At 45.1% G+C, this 18879-nt stretch overlaps 3 protein-coding genes across 4 annotated transcripts in view; 2 read left to right on the top strand and 1 right to left on the bottom strand.

Moving 5' to 3' along the window:
• Positions 1-6518, bottom strand: part of LOC125739039 (signal-induced proliferation-associated 1-like protein 2) — a 74624-nt gene extending 68106 nt beyond the window's left edge. The window contains 1 exon segment of the mRNA XM_049008700.1: positions 6334-6518. The gene's annotated coding sequence lies outside the window, so the exon portion shown is untranslated.
• A 937-nt stretch (positions 6519-7455) lies between these two features.
• On the top strand, positions 7456-10458 carry map10 (microtubule associated protein 10). The gene has a single exon (XM_049009563.1). It carries the CDS (start codon positions 7682-7684, stop codon positions 10319-10321), a length of 2640 nt encoding a protein of 879 aa, XP_048865520.1. The 5' UTR covers positions 7456-7681; the 3' UTR covers positions 10322-10458.
• A 730-nt stretch (positions 10459-11188) lies between these two features.
• ntpcr (nucleoside-triphosphatase, cancer-related) lies at positions 11189-17141 on the top strand. Of its 2 annotated transcripts, none has more exons than XM_049009383.1 (5): positions 11189-11302; positions 13196-13358; positions 13453-13555; positions 14604-14804; positions 16082-17141. In XM_049009383.1, exons 1-5 carry the CDS (start codon positions 11269-11271, stop codon positions 16157-16159), a joined length of 579 nt encoding a protein of 192 aa, XP_048865340.1. In that variant the 5' UTR covers positions 11189-11268; the 3' UTR covers positions 16160-17141. The 2 variants fall into 2 exon arrangements, with proteins under 2 accessions (XP_048865340.1, XP_048865341.1); XM_049009384.1 differs by lacking the exon at positions 11189-11302 and adding an exon at positions 11849-12618.
• The last annotated feature ends 1738 nt before the right edge of the window (positions 17142-18879 follow it).

The following is an 18879-nucleotide window of genomic DNA, read 5'->3' as shown; positions in this document are numbered from 1 at the left end:
TTAAATGTGCTTAGGTTCAGTACAGCTCGTCTAGTGTGAATATACCCTAAAACTTTCAACAATACCAAGTTGAAATAGACATCACAGCCAGCCCAAACTGCCCATCTTTCAAGTCACGCACTGGACATCACACCTTATCTGCTTGGTCGGTCCCTTCCCAGGATACTGGTATGAGAAATGAATCGGACCTCATTGGGTTCAAGCCCTAAAATGAACAATCAATATACAATAACAGTCCCCATCCCTTTAGCTGCCAACAAGACTTAGAATTATAGATTAGACACACAAAACGAACCTTGAATGACGCAGGCTTCATTCCCAGGCACCATGCCAAATGAGGCAGAGTTTTTATCATTAGACAAGGTCATCAGCTGGAAAACACAGCCGATCACGGGGGTCATGTGTGGGACGATGGGTCGGCAAATGGAAATCCTAAAGGTTCCCTGGCACCCAGCAATCAGGGAGCCTAAAACAATGACCCTACACAGCACTTCCACAACCGTAGGATGCAGTACTAATGAGGGTCATTATTCTATTGTCCCCGAGAAGCGGCAGGGAAGAAACAAATTATGGGATAGGATGTTAATAATTGCCGTGTTGGATACTGGTGCAGGTGTCGCGGAGCTGTGTGAACAAGAACTGGTCCAGCCCACTGCACACTAACGGGGTGCCCAACTCTTTCTGGCATCATTACGTTGATGGTTCTCTGACCCATTTACACGCCTGTATATTTTACCGGAGCGATTCAGGTTAAGTACAGCAGAGCTTCCCCTGGAGCACAAACCGCAAGTCTCTCATTCTCACCATCACACTCCCCGCCATCATGAATGAATAACACAAACACCACGACCCACAACTGCACACATCATACTGCCCAACCACCGCACCCAAGGCCCCAGGATCTTGCACGTAGATCAGTAGCAAGCAACATTAAAAAAAGTGAATTATTCTCAAGTGTGATCCCTGCGAGGGACAAGGGCAGTGGTGTGTGTGGGGCAGTTCAGGGCACAAAGGGGGTCTAACGGTGACCATCCACCTCACAGGGCTTGAAAATTCCCTTCAGAATAATCGCATGCCCCCTACAGGCTGGGTGGGGCCCAACATTCGCTTGCCAACAGACGCAGCTCGATAGCCAGTCGACAAACAATCGATTTTCCCCACCTCTAAAAACAAGCGTAGAGGAACAAAGGAGACGGACATGAGCGACTGGTTTTCAGCCAGCATTATCTACGGAACATGAAAGAGGGATCCGGAAATTCCTCCCAGGTTCTCACAGAAAGAAACATTCGCCGATTTACCGTCCTGATAGCTTCCATTAAGAACTTTTTAGGTCAACTTTTTAGAAGTTCCGTTCCAGCAAGTGGCAGGTAAATGAACTCAGCGAGGTCTTCTACTGGCCCTGGAACGCCAGTAAGACATATCCCCGATTGCTAATTAGCCAAATAACTGAGATATCTGCTGAATCCTAAACAAACAAGAATATTGCGAGCACTCAAATGAGATCCGCAGTTGTGCAACAGTGATATTTCAGCTGTGGCAATCAAAGGAGTCACGTCTTTGGACCAAACTGTTCATTAGTGCCGTCGGCCTTCAGAGACCAAGCGGATGAAAGGAAGGCGTATGGTGCCAGAAGGCTGTTAATTTTTTAATTTTTGTAGCGCAAGTCTGTTAACAAGAGTATCAGGACCCCTAAGCATCAGGAGACGAATATAGGAGTCGCATTAAAAAACCGGAAACTGCGCTCCACTCCACTCGGTGGAACTCGCATCCGTGCCAGAATGACAGCTGTTGCATAAATATATAAAGAAGACACATACAAGCAAATATAAGGGCTGAATAGCTCCCTGGCTGTCACACCGCCCATCAGAGGAGCACCAGACAGCCGTCTGCTTTTCAAAGCTGTTTCGCGCCCCGTTTCCGCGGCGACAGGAGACCGTGTCTGAGGGCGCGGGACGATTCGCTTCGTTTACAGAAACAAGCCGGCGCACCTAGGAAGGCCTGGAAGGGGTGCCAGGCAAGGATGCCGCCGCTGTTGACGGCGCGCATTCGATGCAGGGATCAGCGTATCATAACCTCAGTGTAGCTGCTTGCTAATTGGCCCCAGTGTAAATCACCCCATTTCCCCATTTCACTGGGAACCAGACTGGTCAGGGAGCCTCATCAGCTTCTCGCTCCCGTAACTGAGAGCAATGGCGTTACTGGCTGTGTTTACACTGTGTGGGCACATCCTGCTTTACCTGCCAGCAACCCCCCCCCTCCCCTCCTCCCAACCGCTACCCCACCCAAGCAGCTCTGCAAAGAACTGCACTCCAGCTGATGATGAGCAGGAGTCACGCAAACGAATGCGACTGACAGTTTACACACAATCAGTATCCCTCATGGATGCAACAGGGGGCGCCGTCCTGTTCACACAGGCTACTGCCGCAAACCGAGAACTTCCAGCACCTCACGATGCCACCAAAGCCTTACTTCAACTTACCGCCTCCCCCCCCGAAATATGATTTGAGCCCCTCTTCCATATTATCAGTCCAGTGCCCCAGTGACCCAATGTCTCGGCAGCGCCCCCCCCATAAAACTTCAGCTCACCGTTTTTGAATACCAACAAGAGCCAACTGTCACCTTGGCAACCACCCCCCAGATGAGAACTCCCCCCCCCCAAAGGGGATCCCACTGTCCTACACCTGTCAGATCCGCCAGTCTTGCTCCAAGCCAACCCCAATAAAATTATCATAAATCCGACACAATCAGGTACACAATGACATCGCCGGTGCTGGAGCCTTCAGTCTGGCATGATTTTAATATGAATGCTGCAGCACACAAAAAAAACAGGACATTTCAATTGTCATGCATTTATTGCAAATACGATGTCAGTTTCACACAATACAAGAAGTATATCATAAAAGGTGATCTTAAAACTGATTTATACTTGAAGTGCATACGGAGGTTAAAGCTCAACTTCTCGTTTTGTCTCGGAACAATGAAGGCATGGAATTTCTACACGCGGCCCCTTATCTCCGCATTGTTCTGAGAAATACACAACACAGAGGTTTAGATTTCCGCCCCCATTATTTCGAATAGGCAAACATCTCCCCGGTTTCCTTCAGGAGTCATTAACAGGCTGGCCGCTTCAAGGGCAGAAACGCCTGTCGCGTTTCATCCGTTCGCCCTCCTGGGGGAAACCGGAGCCGTGGAGAGGAAGCGGGAAGCGCAGGGCACACAACAATGCAAGGAGACGCGGGACGCTGTGCGCACTGGGCCCCGCGGCTTTGGTCCAGCCGCCGAGGGATGCGGCAACAGATTGATTTAAAAAATAAATACTGGTCAGGTGTGACCCCACAATCCCTGCTCTTTGGGAAATCCATGCATCATTGTGGAGCCGCGATGAAGGCGATGCAGGCCCAAATGAGCCAGTGCAGGCTTTGTCATTCCTGGGGCCCCAGTGTAGTGACTGTTTATGGCCAACAGAGGGCCTCCACACAAATGCGTGACTTAAGGAAAAGGCTGCCGCTCACTGTGGTGAAAACAGGACTGTCCCTGTAGATTCGGGAGTAGAAGTCCAAAGAAAGAAGATGAAGCCAGTGAGATAAGGTGTTTAGAACATGTGACGTTGCTGGCTACTGTAACAGGGACACCTGCAGAATGAACGCGACCTCGACAAAGTGCCAAGGGGAAGGTGGGACAAACATGATCAGCCCCCCCCCACCCTCACACCTCCGCATCCTGTGGTCTCTTGTTCCCTGTCGCACCCTGCTGGGTCACCGGCGATTCACACAAACAGTGCAGTCCTGTCATCTGCCACGACGATAACAGAAGTTCACCACGTCGCCAATCTCGCGTCCATCTGGGAGCGACCCATCGAGGGAGGTGATGCTAACAAGGCCACCCCCCTCCCCCTTGCTTCTGTCCCCATAATGCCAGACTGATTTGGCTGGTCACACACAGCCTTTCGGAATCTCCCCTTGGACCCACTCGACCCTCTCGCTAACCTGCGGATAACCTCTGTAAGCGTCTGTAGGCACCAAGCTTCCCATCTTGTCCACAATGAAAAGCATCAGGGTCTAGACTGATACTTCCAAGGCTGCAGAACTCCTATTAAAACTTTACACTACACTTGGACCCTCCCCCCATCAATTCAATCTACAACCCACAGATTTATCCTTTAAGCAATTAAAAATACATGCATGTCAAGTATTCCACCACAAATATTTCCACTTCCGGAACTGTGACTTATAAGGACATGCATAGTGTTCGACTGTCCCATAGCAACATTTGTCTGTCAGTTGAAACGTATTTACAGATTCCCTAATGGGCCTAAACCATATCTAAAAATATTCAGAAGTTTGCATCTAGGCTCCAGACCTCGCGGAGATATTTAAATTCGTGTCGCACGGTGGCATCTGATATTTTCTGCATGCCGCAGAAAGACACCCTGACCCCTTCATCGACGATACGATTCATTCATATTTAATTTGTATTTTCTTTTTTTGTTTTTTTTTCTTGGGGGGGGGGGTAATTTCTGTTGTTGTCTGGCGTCCCGATTTCCGCGGCCGTAAAGCGTATTCACGTCCAGTTTTCAAACGGACCAATACCCAATTTTATTTGGCACGCGCGTGTCCAATAAAAAAATACTTGCAAATAAATAATATTACTAGAGAAGAAAAAGTCCCCCACGTCAATACAGATAATCAGTTTCGTCCTACAGACTCTACCGTTTCCTCCATATAGACCAGTTAGTCAGTTAGTGCAATCAAGCAATCTTTGTCGAAACACCTGTAAATGTTTTAAAATCACATTTCAAACCTCATGCAACCTCATGCAAATTAAAATATTAATTGTTTTCCTCAGATTAATTCAACAATCAGATAAGGTTTTTAACAAAGTTGCATTCTTTCTATACAATGCACAATAACGGTTGGAACGAAACAGGTCTGGCAGCTTTAACGGGTGTAGCCATTTACATGCCCACCAGACAGAACACACGACAACATTTAAAAACTGCTGATTACTTTACACGCCTTGTGATTGCAATATGTTGATAAAGTATAAACACGGCACACACTGCAGCAGACCTCAGTCATACAGCAGCTGGTGTGAGAAACGGTGCGCCCTCTAGAGTACATAGATCTCTTAACACCCTAAAAGGCAAAATGACAGCACATCCCAGTAAGCAATGTCTGGACAATCGCGCTCGGTGGCAGGTGTACGGTCCACGTTTAAAAAATAATTAAAATTCTGCCAGCTGTCTTAGTATTTGATAAATCAAAAATGGAAACGAGCAGTTGCACACAAAAGCGGATTAGTAAACCGAGTAGCTCAAACAAATTAGACCAGAATCATTTACTAGAATAGAACGTTGTCAGTATTTTGCATGTGAAGAAGTTATGCAAAATCCTTGTGTCCCCTAGAATTTATCTGACTGAAAATTATATAAAGATAACAACGCAAGTCCTGTGTTTTTTAAGTAAATTTGCAAATATCTTTTTGCAGGTGTGAGATAAGGAAGCCCTCTAACGGCGGTTCATCTGACACACAATAGCTCGCTACAAGTCAGTTTCACGGAAACGGGGATATACATATATATACAGTACTGTTTAACTGCAAGTGGGATGTGAGAATCACAGTTTCAAAACGTCTTTACTCTTGAAGACCGATTTAAAGAATCAAACCGATTGTGGTCCTGTAAAAGTCTTGAAGATGACTTGTAGCAAATCCTTACATAGGGTGAAAACCTTCATCTTAATTGGTCTAATTGATGTAGATGTCAAAGTAGCTTAAAAGTCCTTATTAGATAGCTTTGTAATCCATTCACATTTTCCATAATGATTAAGTATCGAAAGCAACTGTTTACTCATCTAGCTTAATTAAATACATACTGCTGTTATTTAGTTCGAATCCCAGAATGAAATTAAATTAATGTAATTAAGCGCTTAGTTGTTTTCAACAAACTCTGTAAATCAGTCCATAAATCAAACATAATTGGTTGGCATATATTAGGCTATAAATTCGCAAAGTATTAGCCGCCGTTTATTATCTGTTTCGTTTTTAAGGACTGTAAATAAAGAACTATCATCTCAAATCATTTCCCTTTAGAGATACACAAATTCCGCTTTTTCGCTGTATTTGTATGCATTGTTTCAATCTACTGTATAGCTTCTAAGTAGCAACAATGGCATTTAAAAAAAAAATATGAACCCGTTTTGTGCCACTTTCACATTCAGGTAGCTGACAAAGGGCGCAACAAAACTTTGACATCAACGTTCCGACAGCCCAAAACTTTCTAGTGTCCATCTGACCACATAAAGCCCGAATCAAAACCCGCATTTATAAACTTACCTCGCAATTCAGCCATGGAAAATCCCATATTTTCCAGTAAACAAATATATTCTTCTATTTGTTTTTTTTCACTATCCTTGCTAGTGCGAGTCTTTGTAAATCTGTCACTGCTTCTGTCTCTCTTCCACAACACTCAACATTGCCGGCCAGCCAGCCGTCGCGGCTGCGACCCCGCAATCCCGAGCTAGTTCCTACGGCCGAGCTGACAGCGGAGTCGAACTGGATCCCCGCCCATGGCTCGCATCGATTCGCTGGGGGGATCCGAGATTCCCCGCCCTCGACTCCTCCTCCGGCGGTCCTACAAACCGTTTTTGAGCTTCTGCAGCTGCAGGCAGTGCTCAGCTTGCTCGCGCATAGGTGAATAAATAGGAATTCTGGAAGCACCGAAAGCACGGTTCACAAGAATAGTTTGTATGCCTTAAATATCTTACATGCAAATTTACGTCATGTAAATCATTGAATTAATATATCATAAAAACGATGTTTAGACTTCTCCTAACACAGTTAACATGCTTTGATCCTAATATAATATCATGTTTTTACAAAAATACCACAAAAATATTCTTATGTCCAGCTCATTTATATGTCATTAATACTTTTCATTTACTTAGCAAAACATTATTCATTAAAAAAATAAACGATCAGAGCACTGGCAACACAGAAAGGAACACATACAAGTAAAATTGCATCGCTATTCTCAACCAAAAGTTAAATTTATCAACTTGGCCCTAGACACGGTCTAAATATAGATCATGTTCACATGTGCATAAACTGCAGTAGACAACTTCGTATCCGTGGCAGACATGACATAATTTAGCATAGAATCCAGTAAAGTAGTCTATCAGTCAATATTATGTCGATAGATACTTCGCTATTTCACAGAGTGAAATATCTCTTGCCACAGAATTTCAGGTACGCTTACATGGGTGTTAATTATGGGGGGTGTAACTCCCCCCCAATAATGACCATCCAATACAACCCCCTCGACTCTCCTAAATGGGCGGAGATCCCCCCCCAATGTTCCAATGCTCAACCATGTCCTTGCTTACAAGACTTCCACGGTTGTAAATATCTGAAACTAATCTCTAAACTACAATTCCCAGAATTCCGATGGCCTTAAGGCGCGCTTAGGGTACGAATTAAACACGCGACGCAGCGGCTAATGTTGCCAAGGTGCTCATCTGATTTTTTTTCATCGAAATATCGTTTATTAAACAATAAGATGAATCACACAAGACGGAATTTACACCGGTCAAATGTGATTTGTTGATTTTAGTTCTTTTTAGATTTCCGAAGTGTTTATATAGCTAGTTTGTGTTTTATTAACTATTAAGTCAGATCTCTTGAAATGGCTGATACGCTGGAAACCCTGTTTTCCTTCGAGTTGATGGTGGACTTCATACGGATCGACAAACTGAAGCTGAAGCCTGCGGTAGGGGTGCGGCTTCTAGATTTCCCAACTTTACTCGTTTATCCGAAAGATAGTGAGGAATCCGTGTCCCAAGACGACTCCGACAGTGAAAAGGAAAACATATCAGCCTCCGACGGTCTGCATCAACCTCAGTCCGCAAGCACTGAGTACAGTTTCCAAAGGGGCAAGTCATGTTTGTTCAAAATACGCCTTGATACACTTCATGCGCATCTATCCAACACGCCTCTGTATGTAATGGTCTTAGATCTACGAAGTAATGTTCCTAAATTTTTAGGAGGGTCTTTAATCTCTTTAGATAAACTGACAGACGGGATCAAAGCGGACGTTAACGAGAATGGCATCTGCACTCCGTCTTGTCACGGAGAGCGCAGTCTGTTTGCAATTTGCAATCTAATGGGAGAAAAAATAGGTTATATTTCATTAGGATATAAGCTTTTAAGCCTGGGGGCGACTTTGATACCCCACATTCCCGAGAGCAGGATTTATAAAGTAAGTTCTGCCCAAAGGACACCTACACGCAACTTATTGTCAGATGCGGCTGATACCAAGGTAAATAGTGAAAGCGATCCTGCAGCGATTAAACCACATGTTAATGAATATTCAGTACTTAACCCAAAAGCTGAAATAGAAGGAAAGTTGATCGACCTCATCGTATCGGACGCAAAGTCAAAAGCTGGCCGCGCTAAATCAACCGGGACACAAACTGAACATACAAAAAAGAAAGCAAAGCTTGTTAACCATCGTTATAATCAAACCACCTTTGAAAATGAAATGAATCCCGATATTTTTTGTCCTCCGCCACTGTATTATAGCCGTTCAGAAAAGGAACGCAATTCTAACCGATACCAGTCAGGAAACTTCGGAAGGGAAGTTCTTGTGGCTGAGAACAATTCTGAAGATGAAACTCAAGAGCATGAAAAGGGTAACCATGCCCAGAGCGTGGCATGTCATTCCAGGGGAATATCTACAAGCAACACATTAGCTCAGCAGACTACTGTTGCAACAGCAGCACTTGGAGATGCCTTAAGACAAATGCCGTTACTGAACAGTCTTCTGGCAGAACTCTCTCAGTTATACATTCAGACCCAGCAGCAGATAGCCATCCCCATCCAGCCGCTGGCCAGGCTGTGCCAGCCCACTGCTGACCAACCTTGTGGTGCTGCTGCTGCAGATGAGGAGTGCAGGCCATGGACCCCCAATGCCAGTGCATCACCTACACATGGAAGCAAGATGCCACGTGGTCCCAATGCTAGGCACAGCACATGCCTAGTGTGCGCTGAAGCCTTTCCATCCTCTTCCACTCAGAAAACAAGGAGGGCAAAACAGAGTTCAGAGACTGCCAACCCCCCCAAGCAGTCGCCTCCAAAGAGGAAACTGGTGTATGGTCTGACTAACACACTCCGGCTCCGACTGCAGCAGACCAACCCTGAGGTGCTGAAGGTGCAGGAGCGCATGGAGCAGCGTCGTAAGGGGCAGGTGGACAAGTTAAAATGTATTAACAACCAACGTCATTCTCGGGCAGAAGCCAAAGGCGGTCAGAAGGTGGGAGAGGTTCTTAATAGGGGAAATAAGATGGCTGAACATGTTCAGAGAATTTCCAGTGAGGCAATAGCTGCTCCCCAGCTGCACTGTGCTCCTTCCCTAACCAGGAGCGGACAAGAGAATGGTTCTTCCAAACCTGAAGGCAGAGGTCAATTCTGTCCATCTTCACCTCTTCGTGCTGTTTGCGGTAGTAACCCAGAGACAAAAATGTTAACTTATCACCAGGACAAGGATGTGCACGTCCACATTCCGTCTGCACTGGGAGAGATCTCGGACACCAGTGATGAAGAGGAGTCCCACAGCGGTGTTGGTCATCCAACTAAAGTTCATAGTACCAGCTTAGCTGAGAAGATGAGCATAGTTAGCAGCCCAGATCCGCGATGCTCTCATTCTGAGAGCGGCAATCTAGAGCCAGTTGAGTATCCCGATGATTTTAACAGCTTTGATCTCAGTGAAAGTTGTTCTCCTGATCTTCTCAGCAGCCCTGATCCTATCTTGGACAACGAAAGACAGGATGTCTCAATGCACTGTTTTAATTCAGATAGTGATTCTCAGAGTCGTCGAAGAGCAGCCCTTCCTGTCCCCATCAGAGCTGACATCTCCCCCAAACGGTCTCTGAAAGGCACCCATGTCTTAGAACCCCGCACACAGAAATTCCCTGTCAGCCTCTCATCGGACGATGGTGAGAGTAGATCTGCCTCCACCCACTCTGGTAGGTTAAGACCTCAGCAGGTAGTCCAGGCTCCCTCCACTGCTGCTCCGGAACGTTCCGCCTCTCCTCTCAAGCGGTCCGGCACCCAGCTCGCCAGATACTCCAGAGATACCCCATCGATGGTAGACTCCTCCGTACCCACTGACACTTCTGAATCTATTTCCTCACCTGACCCAAAGGTGACCTCAATTGATCTCGAAGACGAGGAAATGGAAGATGCCCTTGGCTCGCTGGGACTTGTTAGCAAATACCACCATGTCTCAGAACTCATAGTTAATAAGCTCCCAGGGTATACTCTTTGAGACTGTTTTGACTTCTTCCTTTTTGTTTGTGGTCATTGGTCAATATATCGGTTTAACAAACCCTTGCTACAAATATTAAAGTCATGACCAGCATCACTTCAGGTATTGTCTTTGTGTTAATAAACATGGATACTGAATTGTCTTATTAGATATTTTATTACTGTAAGAAATCTAATTTCTGGTTTGTGGTGGAAACATTTTTCCAAATGAATTAGTATAATATGAATAGAACTTTATAGTGAATGCATTTTCCTGGTGAATGGTGAGTTTTTACTGAAATTAAATATATATAGATAAATATATAAATAAGTCTCCTGTAATGGAATTTTCTTATATCTTCTACAGGTGTCTATTTATCTATTTTATGCTGATAGAATGCATGATCATCGATATGAAATACTACACGTATGGTACTGGCCTAAATTATCTAAGGGGTTATAAATAATTACATTTATTTGTTTTGATTTGTAGGCTTGTTTCTGATTAAACATATGTATAGTTCACTGAGAATAAACTGAGCATCTTAATTTCAATAACACAAACGTTGAATTATATTATTGAAATATACATACAATATATTACTTTGCACAATTTTTAAGTTTGGTACCTGAAAACTAAAAACGTTCCATACTTGCACATAATTCCACGTGACTGCTTGCAATAGTCAAACAATTCATTGGAAAAGGAGTTGACAATGATTTAGGGAATGTGTCTGGGAAAACGATTTCCTATTATTATAACTATAAAACACACGAAGTACTCAATACTGCAGCTGAGATACATCATAGTGTACTTAGGAGAAAATCCTTAACCTGCGTATTCGAATACAGAAATACAACCCATAACGAGAAAAACGTGTACGTGCGCGCCCCCGATAGATCCGCCGGTGCGGCCGCGCATTGCACTTCCGGGAAGGAGCGGTGGCAGCAGAGACCTTGGTGACGGGAATGTTTAAGCACGTTTTTCTGACGGGACCCCCTGGTAAATACGATCCTCCCGTGGTTTACGGAGGGACGGTACCCAGGCTTTGCTGAATTTACATGTTTGAGTCCCCCTAACCAAGACCAAGATAAGCGTTTAGAAGATGTATGCGCGTGAATGAGTCTCCTGAATGATGTTAACATGTTTTAGCCGTCGCACCAGAATTGTATCAATTCATTTTGCTCGTTGGGAGTTTGTTGCTGATTAATTAACCAAAAAAGATATAACGTCGGTTACGTTTATTACTTAACTTCAGCTGCTAGCCAGCGTTAAGACATGACAGCTTCGCTCGCGCTCGGTTTTTCAGGAGTTACCAGCGCGAGCGCCACTAACATTATTGTGGGATATAATGTGTCGCGGCTAATACCGTAGGGTAGATAGGGCGAAGTCAGAGACACCTATCATTTGGTGGAGTATGACTGCATGCTTTCTCTGATGAACTGGCATTTTGTCTCAGGTGTGCCCTACCTCGTGCCCTGTGTGTTGTGCAAAAGGCTCTGATGTCATCACAGTAATGAAAAACATCTTCATGTCCACCAGACTGGCTGGCAATTACTTGTTAGTGTGATCAGTTGCACAAGTTAGAGAAGTCTGGATCACTCTTGACAAAAAGATTTTTCTACGCCATCAGTGTTACTGGCGACTTCAATGCCATCCCCTTTGGAAAGGGAAGAGTCAGAGAAAACCCATCTGCACAACAAGAAACTAAGATATTTCAAATCTTTACATTTACTGGGCAAATGCTTTTGTCCAGAAGTGACATACTAGCGGACGCATAACACATAACAAGCATGCAGCCGTCACTCGGCCAACTTAGTGCTAGTAAGCTAAGCTTCCAGTGAGTGACCTGTAACAACTGTAATTTCTCTGTGGAGAAAAAAACTAAGTGAATTTTGCTTATTAACCTTGCATTTGTAATCATAAATACTGAAAGTTAAAATGTTTTTAACATTTAAATCCATTCTGTTTGGAAGAGAGGTGACTGTACCCTGACTTCCAGTCCTACCTTACTCATTGTTGACACTAACTGTAAACTGTAGACACCAGTTGTGCAATAATCACAGACTGGAATCTTTTTGGTTCCCTTATCTGCCTTGACTCTCCCCCAGCTCCGACGGCACCCATGGAAAGTGTTTTTGTACAGTTGCTATCGCTGTCACATTGGCACCGTAGCATTGTGATCTGGGTTTATCTCCCTCTTGACCCGTGGTCGATGCTGGTTTCCGTTTTGGACCCTCTCAGGCGAATCGAAGGCAGCAGTATGACACTCTGATGCTGGAAAATGACGGTTCAGCTGGAAGTTATTTCTGGAAGCAGTACGTGATCAGCGCGCCGTGGCACGGACCGGTGTTGTTTATTGCACCGCTGTGTAGCCGGCACCAGACGTCTGGCTTGCTCGGATTCCATCCAGAAATGGTGTTGATTCCTATCTGAAATATTTCGATTAGGTTCCCTATTTGTTGACTTGTGTTGACGGGTGACCTTTCCTGATAGCAAATATATGATGCAAACACTGCCATCATCACAAATAAGCAGTAACAAAATACTAACTTATTTTTAGATTTAGTGTATGGCAGACAATGTTGATAAATACAGTATTTTCTGTTTCCAGTAACATTTTATACGGTGGCTGATGAAAAAGTCATCTGTGTTGTTAAAAGATACATTCTGGTTATCTAACCTGAAGTGTGGAAGAAAAAGTATCAGTCCGTCCATCTTATAACTGGTTATCCTGGGCCGGGAGCATCTCCGAGGCAGCAGTAAAAATATACAGCTGTACCAGTATATCAAAATTGGAAATTGTATATCATGTTTTGGATAAAATTGTTGTAACAGCCAAGTGACTGCAATAAATGTGATATACATTTTTTATGGCGTGTTTGTTTTATTTAGGTGTGGGTAAAACCACCTTGGTCCAGAAGGCCTGTGAAGCCCTGACATCATCTGGAGTGGCTGTTGAAGGCTTTTACACCGAGGAGGTCAGGGAAGGAGGGAGAAGAGTTGGATTTGATGTTGTCTCTGTGACAGGAAAGAGAGGGATCCTCTCCAGGATTGGGTACCTTCCCTCTCTCCTTTGCTACTCTTTTTTGTCTCTGACAGAACTTTTCTTTCAGTTTGGTTGACCTTCACGCTGTGTTTGCTTCCCCCAGGGGTTCGTCTGGCTCGTCTGCAGGGAGACGCGAGCACATGGTTGGCCAGTATGTGGTAGATCTGGTGTCTTTTGAAAGCTTGGCACTTCCACTTTTCAAAAACGTACGTCCACTCTAGGTTCTCTCCGTCTGACCAGCCCAGCAGTAAAACCGCGGTTGAGCTTGCCTGTCATCTATTTTACAGGCTACAACCACATGCAACCGCCATAGTTCTTGACCGGCGTTTCTCAACCCAGGCAGTCCACAGTTCTGATTCCTCCCATCTCCCATTGTACCCTTACCAGATATTTGCTGTTCTTGCTTGGCTGGGGGCTGTGAGGAAGCAAAAATGTGGACTGTCTAGGAGTCCCCGTTGACTGGGTTGGGAAACCCCATTATACACAGAAAACAATACCTACATTTTAACATCATGTTACCAACATTGGACATCAGCGGAGGCTGGTAAAACCTCCTCTATTTTTGAGATTAAATTATGAAACAAGTAACTTTGAAATAAAAATAAATAATGAAGTAAAATTTTATAGTCATTAAACAACACATTTTCTATCTTGTTCGGAAAAATGTACTATTTAATATTTTAAATGTAATATGTTTATACCCACCAGGCACTATTGGATGTGGACAGAAACCCTACTAACTTCAGCCTCTAAAAACATTTTCCCGGTGTTTAATTAAACAAAAAACTCAGCCACCAGTATATAAACAACCTACACTTTGAGCTTTTATCCAGCTTTTAGGAGTTTAATTTTATAAAGTGAAAGCCGGACATGTTATACGCACGTTTCTTTTCACCGTTAATCCTGGGCAGCAGTGATGTGCAGGCAGTAAGACATCTTGACAGTAGAAAATTGCACAGTGATTAATGCGGGGTTGAGCTCTTAAGTGGTGGTGATAGGAGTGGGGTCTTCTAAGGGGTGACTCATTTGCCTGTGTGTACGTGGCATGTTCACTCTTTGTTTGCTTTGAGTCATGCTATTGGTGAGCACCGGCGTGTTAATGTGTTAATATATGTGGAGTGAGCAGCGTGTTTGTTACGGTCTGATGCTTCACGCTCGTGCTGTTCTGCCGTCATGTGCTTATGTGGTGATGGTGGCGTCTGTCAATCACCCCGTCTGCCGCTGACCTTTCACGCCTCCTTGGGACCCCCACAGGCAAGTCCCGGGGGCCGGGCAGTCTTTGTGATCGACGAGATCGGGAAGATGGAGCTCTTCAGCCAGGCTTTCATCCGGGCAGTGAGGCAGATGTTGGACAGTTCTGGGCGTCCCACCCTTGGCACCATTCCCGTTCCGAAGGGCAGACCGTTGGGGCTGGTGGAGGAGGTGCGGGGCAGGGCGGACGTCAAACTTTTCACTGTGAGCATCTTCGATCTCCGTAGCTGCTTGAATGTCTAGTATTTTGTGGGGAGGGTGGGGTGGCGTGGGGGGGAACAATGCATGAAACCGTCGTCAGTAATTCTGAGTGCAATTTTGGAGGGAAAAGAAAGACGCAGAGAGACAAATAGAATGTAATCCATTATGTTCTAGTAGGACATCACAAAAGCTGGGTGCACTTAACACCAGGGGAAATGATACTTCTGGAGGTTCATGCGGATAGTCTGGCATGTAGGAGTAACAGCAGAAGGGCCCTTGTGCAGCTTCCAGTGTTAGAAGGTTATTTGAGCTCCTGATGGTTAATTTATTTTGAACCAGATCTCCATAAATGAAAACTTCGCTCCTGTAAGTGAATGGAGTTCTTTTGTTAGTGAATGTTTTTCTTATGTGATGCTGGTCAGAGGTCCATAGATTTTATTTGGGGGTTCCAGGTTTAAGAAATGTAGAAAGCCCCTATTCCAGTGCATCATTAGAAAGCTTGGCTCATTATTCGATGTCTCCCGAGACTGAGCTCGTCAGAGCTTGATTTTGGGATAACAAGACTCACATTTAATCAAGGGTCATTCTGTCAAAATACTGCTGGTGGGTAATTAGGTTGTGATGGACTTGAATATCTCTGCATCTGCAGGGTCTTGGAGGTTCTGCTGGTGCCCGATCTGGAGCTCCAAGTCAATTTACGTCCTGTTCTGGTACTAATTCTAGTAAGGCGAAGAAACATCAGGCTAGATTTACACAATTCTTATGGAGATACCCACGATGTCTCTTACCAGCAACTTCATTTCTGTTCAGATGTCTGCGGGCAAGATAGCTGTCAGGGAAATGGAGTGAAAAAGCATTTGTGCTTCACCACATACCCCCATTCCTCTGCAGACAGAGCAGGCGGCCACTTCTGGCTATTTCATGGACTGGTAGCCGCACATGTGGGTTTGTGGGAGCTGGTTGGTTGAACGTCTGAATGGCTGACGCTTCTGTGGGATGTTGACAGCTCATATGGGGGTCATGCAGCGTTAGGCTTTGGCTCCTGATCACACCAGACCTCGTATGTTTGTTAAAACATGACCAACCACTGCACACTCTGTTTTTTGGCACTTCTGACTTCGCTTTGTGAGGACCTCCAGTCATGCGCAGGTAGTGAAGGATATGGTTTGGTCCGACCAATACTGGGCTATGATCCAGCCAGGCACTCTAAGACAAGGACAGTACATGGGAGTCAACATTTGGACAAGGCTTACATTTCTGCATTTTCCCCCTCTTTCCAGGTAACCAAAGAAAACAGAAACCATATCTTGCAAGACATTGTGGCAGCTCTGCAGGAGTGTCTCGGACAAACGGTGTGAATAACAGGAAGAACGGAGAAGTCGAGTGCTTGACGCCTTTCCCAGATTTGCATCTTTTTGTAAGGCGTGTGAATAGGCTTTCATCCGCCATGTGAGCAGCAAATAGCTTGATGGCTTCATGTGTAGCTGTAGCGGCCACACAGGTTTAAAAATCTTCCCCTGTATGCGGAACCTAGTCTGCATGTCACACTTACAAAATATGTGACGTGTGTTTATTATTTGTTTTCGAAGGGCACTTCACGCCCCATGATGATGAATTATTGGTTGCGTGAGACTCGAGAGGCACCAGGCCGGCTGGTGTTTAAAGCCAAGAAATGTGCTCCCCGTATGACTCCGATAAACCACTTGTTGACACAGGCATTTTGTCAGAAAATCTCTGGCTGTTTTTTTTTTCCCAACTGAGGGATGAGTTTTTCTGCTCTGGGCGTGGAGGGCAAAAGGTGGTTAAGTGCAGTGACCTGACCTTCACATAATCATCAGAGCCTGTGGGTTTTCATCATTTAAAAAGTCAGTGTGTTTTTTTTTTTTATGATTGGAGAAATTGCACATTTAACTGACCTCCCAGGACTTTCGAAGGCAGTACATTTTAAGTTGGTTCATGTTCACGAACCAGCCCACAGGTTAATTAAAACCTCTTAACAGATTAGTTAAAGTCAGAAATATTGTGGCTGTTAGCGTGATTGTTTTTTTTAATATTTTTGAGGAGCGTGGTTTTGTTTTGTAAGAAATGGTTAAAAATATGTGTGCGCAAACCACCATACAGGAACATTACCAGCAGTTCTGTGGTCGAGGGCTGGAATCCATGCAGCATTCTGTCTGATGCTTTAGCTTGATGTAATATGGATGTCAGTACTGTTACAAAACACCCCTTGATTTTTGCATGCATAAAACATGCATCCTTTAAAGGGCTCCCTTTGTTCTCGGTATTTGCATAAATGTTGTTTGTATCTGTGTGTTCGTATAAAATTGCTCCAATATGTCGGAGATGCAGTTGTGGACAAGTGGTGTATAGAACCTTGGGGCGGGAGAGGGACAAAAACACAATAACTCAAAACAAGGAACGTATTTTGTGGCAAATTACAGTTGAGGTGATTTTGTTTGGATTGCTCAGGTCATGCTTTGCAAACAGCTGGATTGCCATAACTAGACAGGATGAGATTTTAATGGTGTCCGACGTCCAGCTGTGTCTCTTTTTGCACAAGTTTGCGCGGGGAAAAAGGTGTGCAGGACTTTTGAAAAGTGCCATCTGGGGTAATATCACAGGTTGGACACCCCATGGCTTTTTTTTTCCCCCAGTATACAGGAGAGTTAAATGTAAATCCGTGTTGGGGATTGAGAACAGTATGCTGGGTGGGGTCCCTGCAGCTCCGCTGAATGGCGCGTGTGTACATCCGTGTGCGATTGTGTGTGCGTGAAGCATTTTGAAGGATCTGCGTTTAAAGGGGCGGGTGATTAAGCGGGCCTTCAGATGACGGAGCAGGGCCCTAATTAGTCAGACGTGTTGTGAGGATCTATTATTAACATGCCCGTCCATAGAGTTGCACGCATGGTGCAAAACTGTGGGAATCTTGGCTAAGTCTCGTTGACGTGTCTGCGGGAAATCAGGCTGCTTCGGTTAAACCAGCAGCAGGCGACCTTGCCTTTTTTGAGCTAAAGTGATTTTAATTGTGTCATTATACCAGTAATTAGAGTTAATCGTTGCTCTGAGACTGAAGTTGTGTGTTTTTGGTGTTGCAGAGCCTCTCCCTGTAACATGCAAGTGTCCACATTGCTGTGACATCCACCTGTCAGCTGTGTGAAGGGCGCATTGCAGAACAGCAGGGGATTCTAGGATATGGCGACCCAGTTTAAGAGCCAACCCCGTCTGTGTGGCGTCAGAGGTCCCACAAGCCCCCGTAGCTCAGAGCTTCGTTTCCAGGGGCAACACGCAATGCATGATTGTGATAGGCTGCTGGAATGTGTTGTCGGTTAAACAAATACTGAGTCGGGTCTGGGTGGTCCTGGATGGACATTTCACAGGCATACACCCCCTCCTCCCACCCCCGTCTACAAGAGGTGGGCAGAATTAAACAAATAGGGTATTGTTCTTGGTGTCTGCATTCTCCATCGGTCAGGTATTCAAAAACCTGCCGTGTGGGAAGTTAAATATTGTCCATTTTTATATATAACCAAAGATAAGGTTTATCAGTTAAATTCAGAGGGTCTGGCTTTTCTGTGCCGTGTGAACGACAGAGCAGATAGTCTAACAGCTCAAAGGCTTTGATTGAGTTATGCGGCAATACCACCTTGCATGTCTTCCCACCTGAGCAAACTGAGGTTAAGTGCATGGGTCGGTTAAACAGGTCAGTTAAACTGTCGGTTGGATTTAAGCCTGCAAGCTTCTGATCGTGGGCTTTGTTCCCGTATCACCGTAGTGTTTGTGGACCTTCAAGGGACATTTCTGTGGTTATCATCAGAGAAAAGGAAGACAGGAGGTGCCCTGGGGCCTCCTTGTCCCTTTAAATCTGACCTCCGGAGCTCTAATCGCTGTCATCCTATCCCAGAGGTCTTCGACAGTTCCTGTCAACTGATGACTGCTGTTTTCGCTACCCCTCTACTCCATCCTGGCCATTTCTCTAGGCCCCCTAGGGTGTCCTGCGGAGATCCTGAGGAACAGAGGGTCATGGTGCTGGATGACGGCATAGATTACGCTTCCCAGGCGGTCATCGATCATGCTCAGC

This window comes from Brienomyrus brachyistius, chromosome 3, assembly GCF_023856365.1.
Source record: "Brienomyrus brachyistius isolate T26 chromosome 3, BBRACH_0.4, whole genome shotgun sequence".
Taxonomy (NCBI): Eukaryota; Metazoa; Chordata; class Actinopteri; order Osteoglossiformes; family Mormyridae; genus Brienomyrus; species Brienomyrus brachyistius.
The sequence above is the reverse complement of the archived record's forward strand: the minus strand, read 5'-3'. Positions and strand labels throughout refer to the sequence as shown.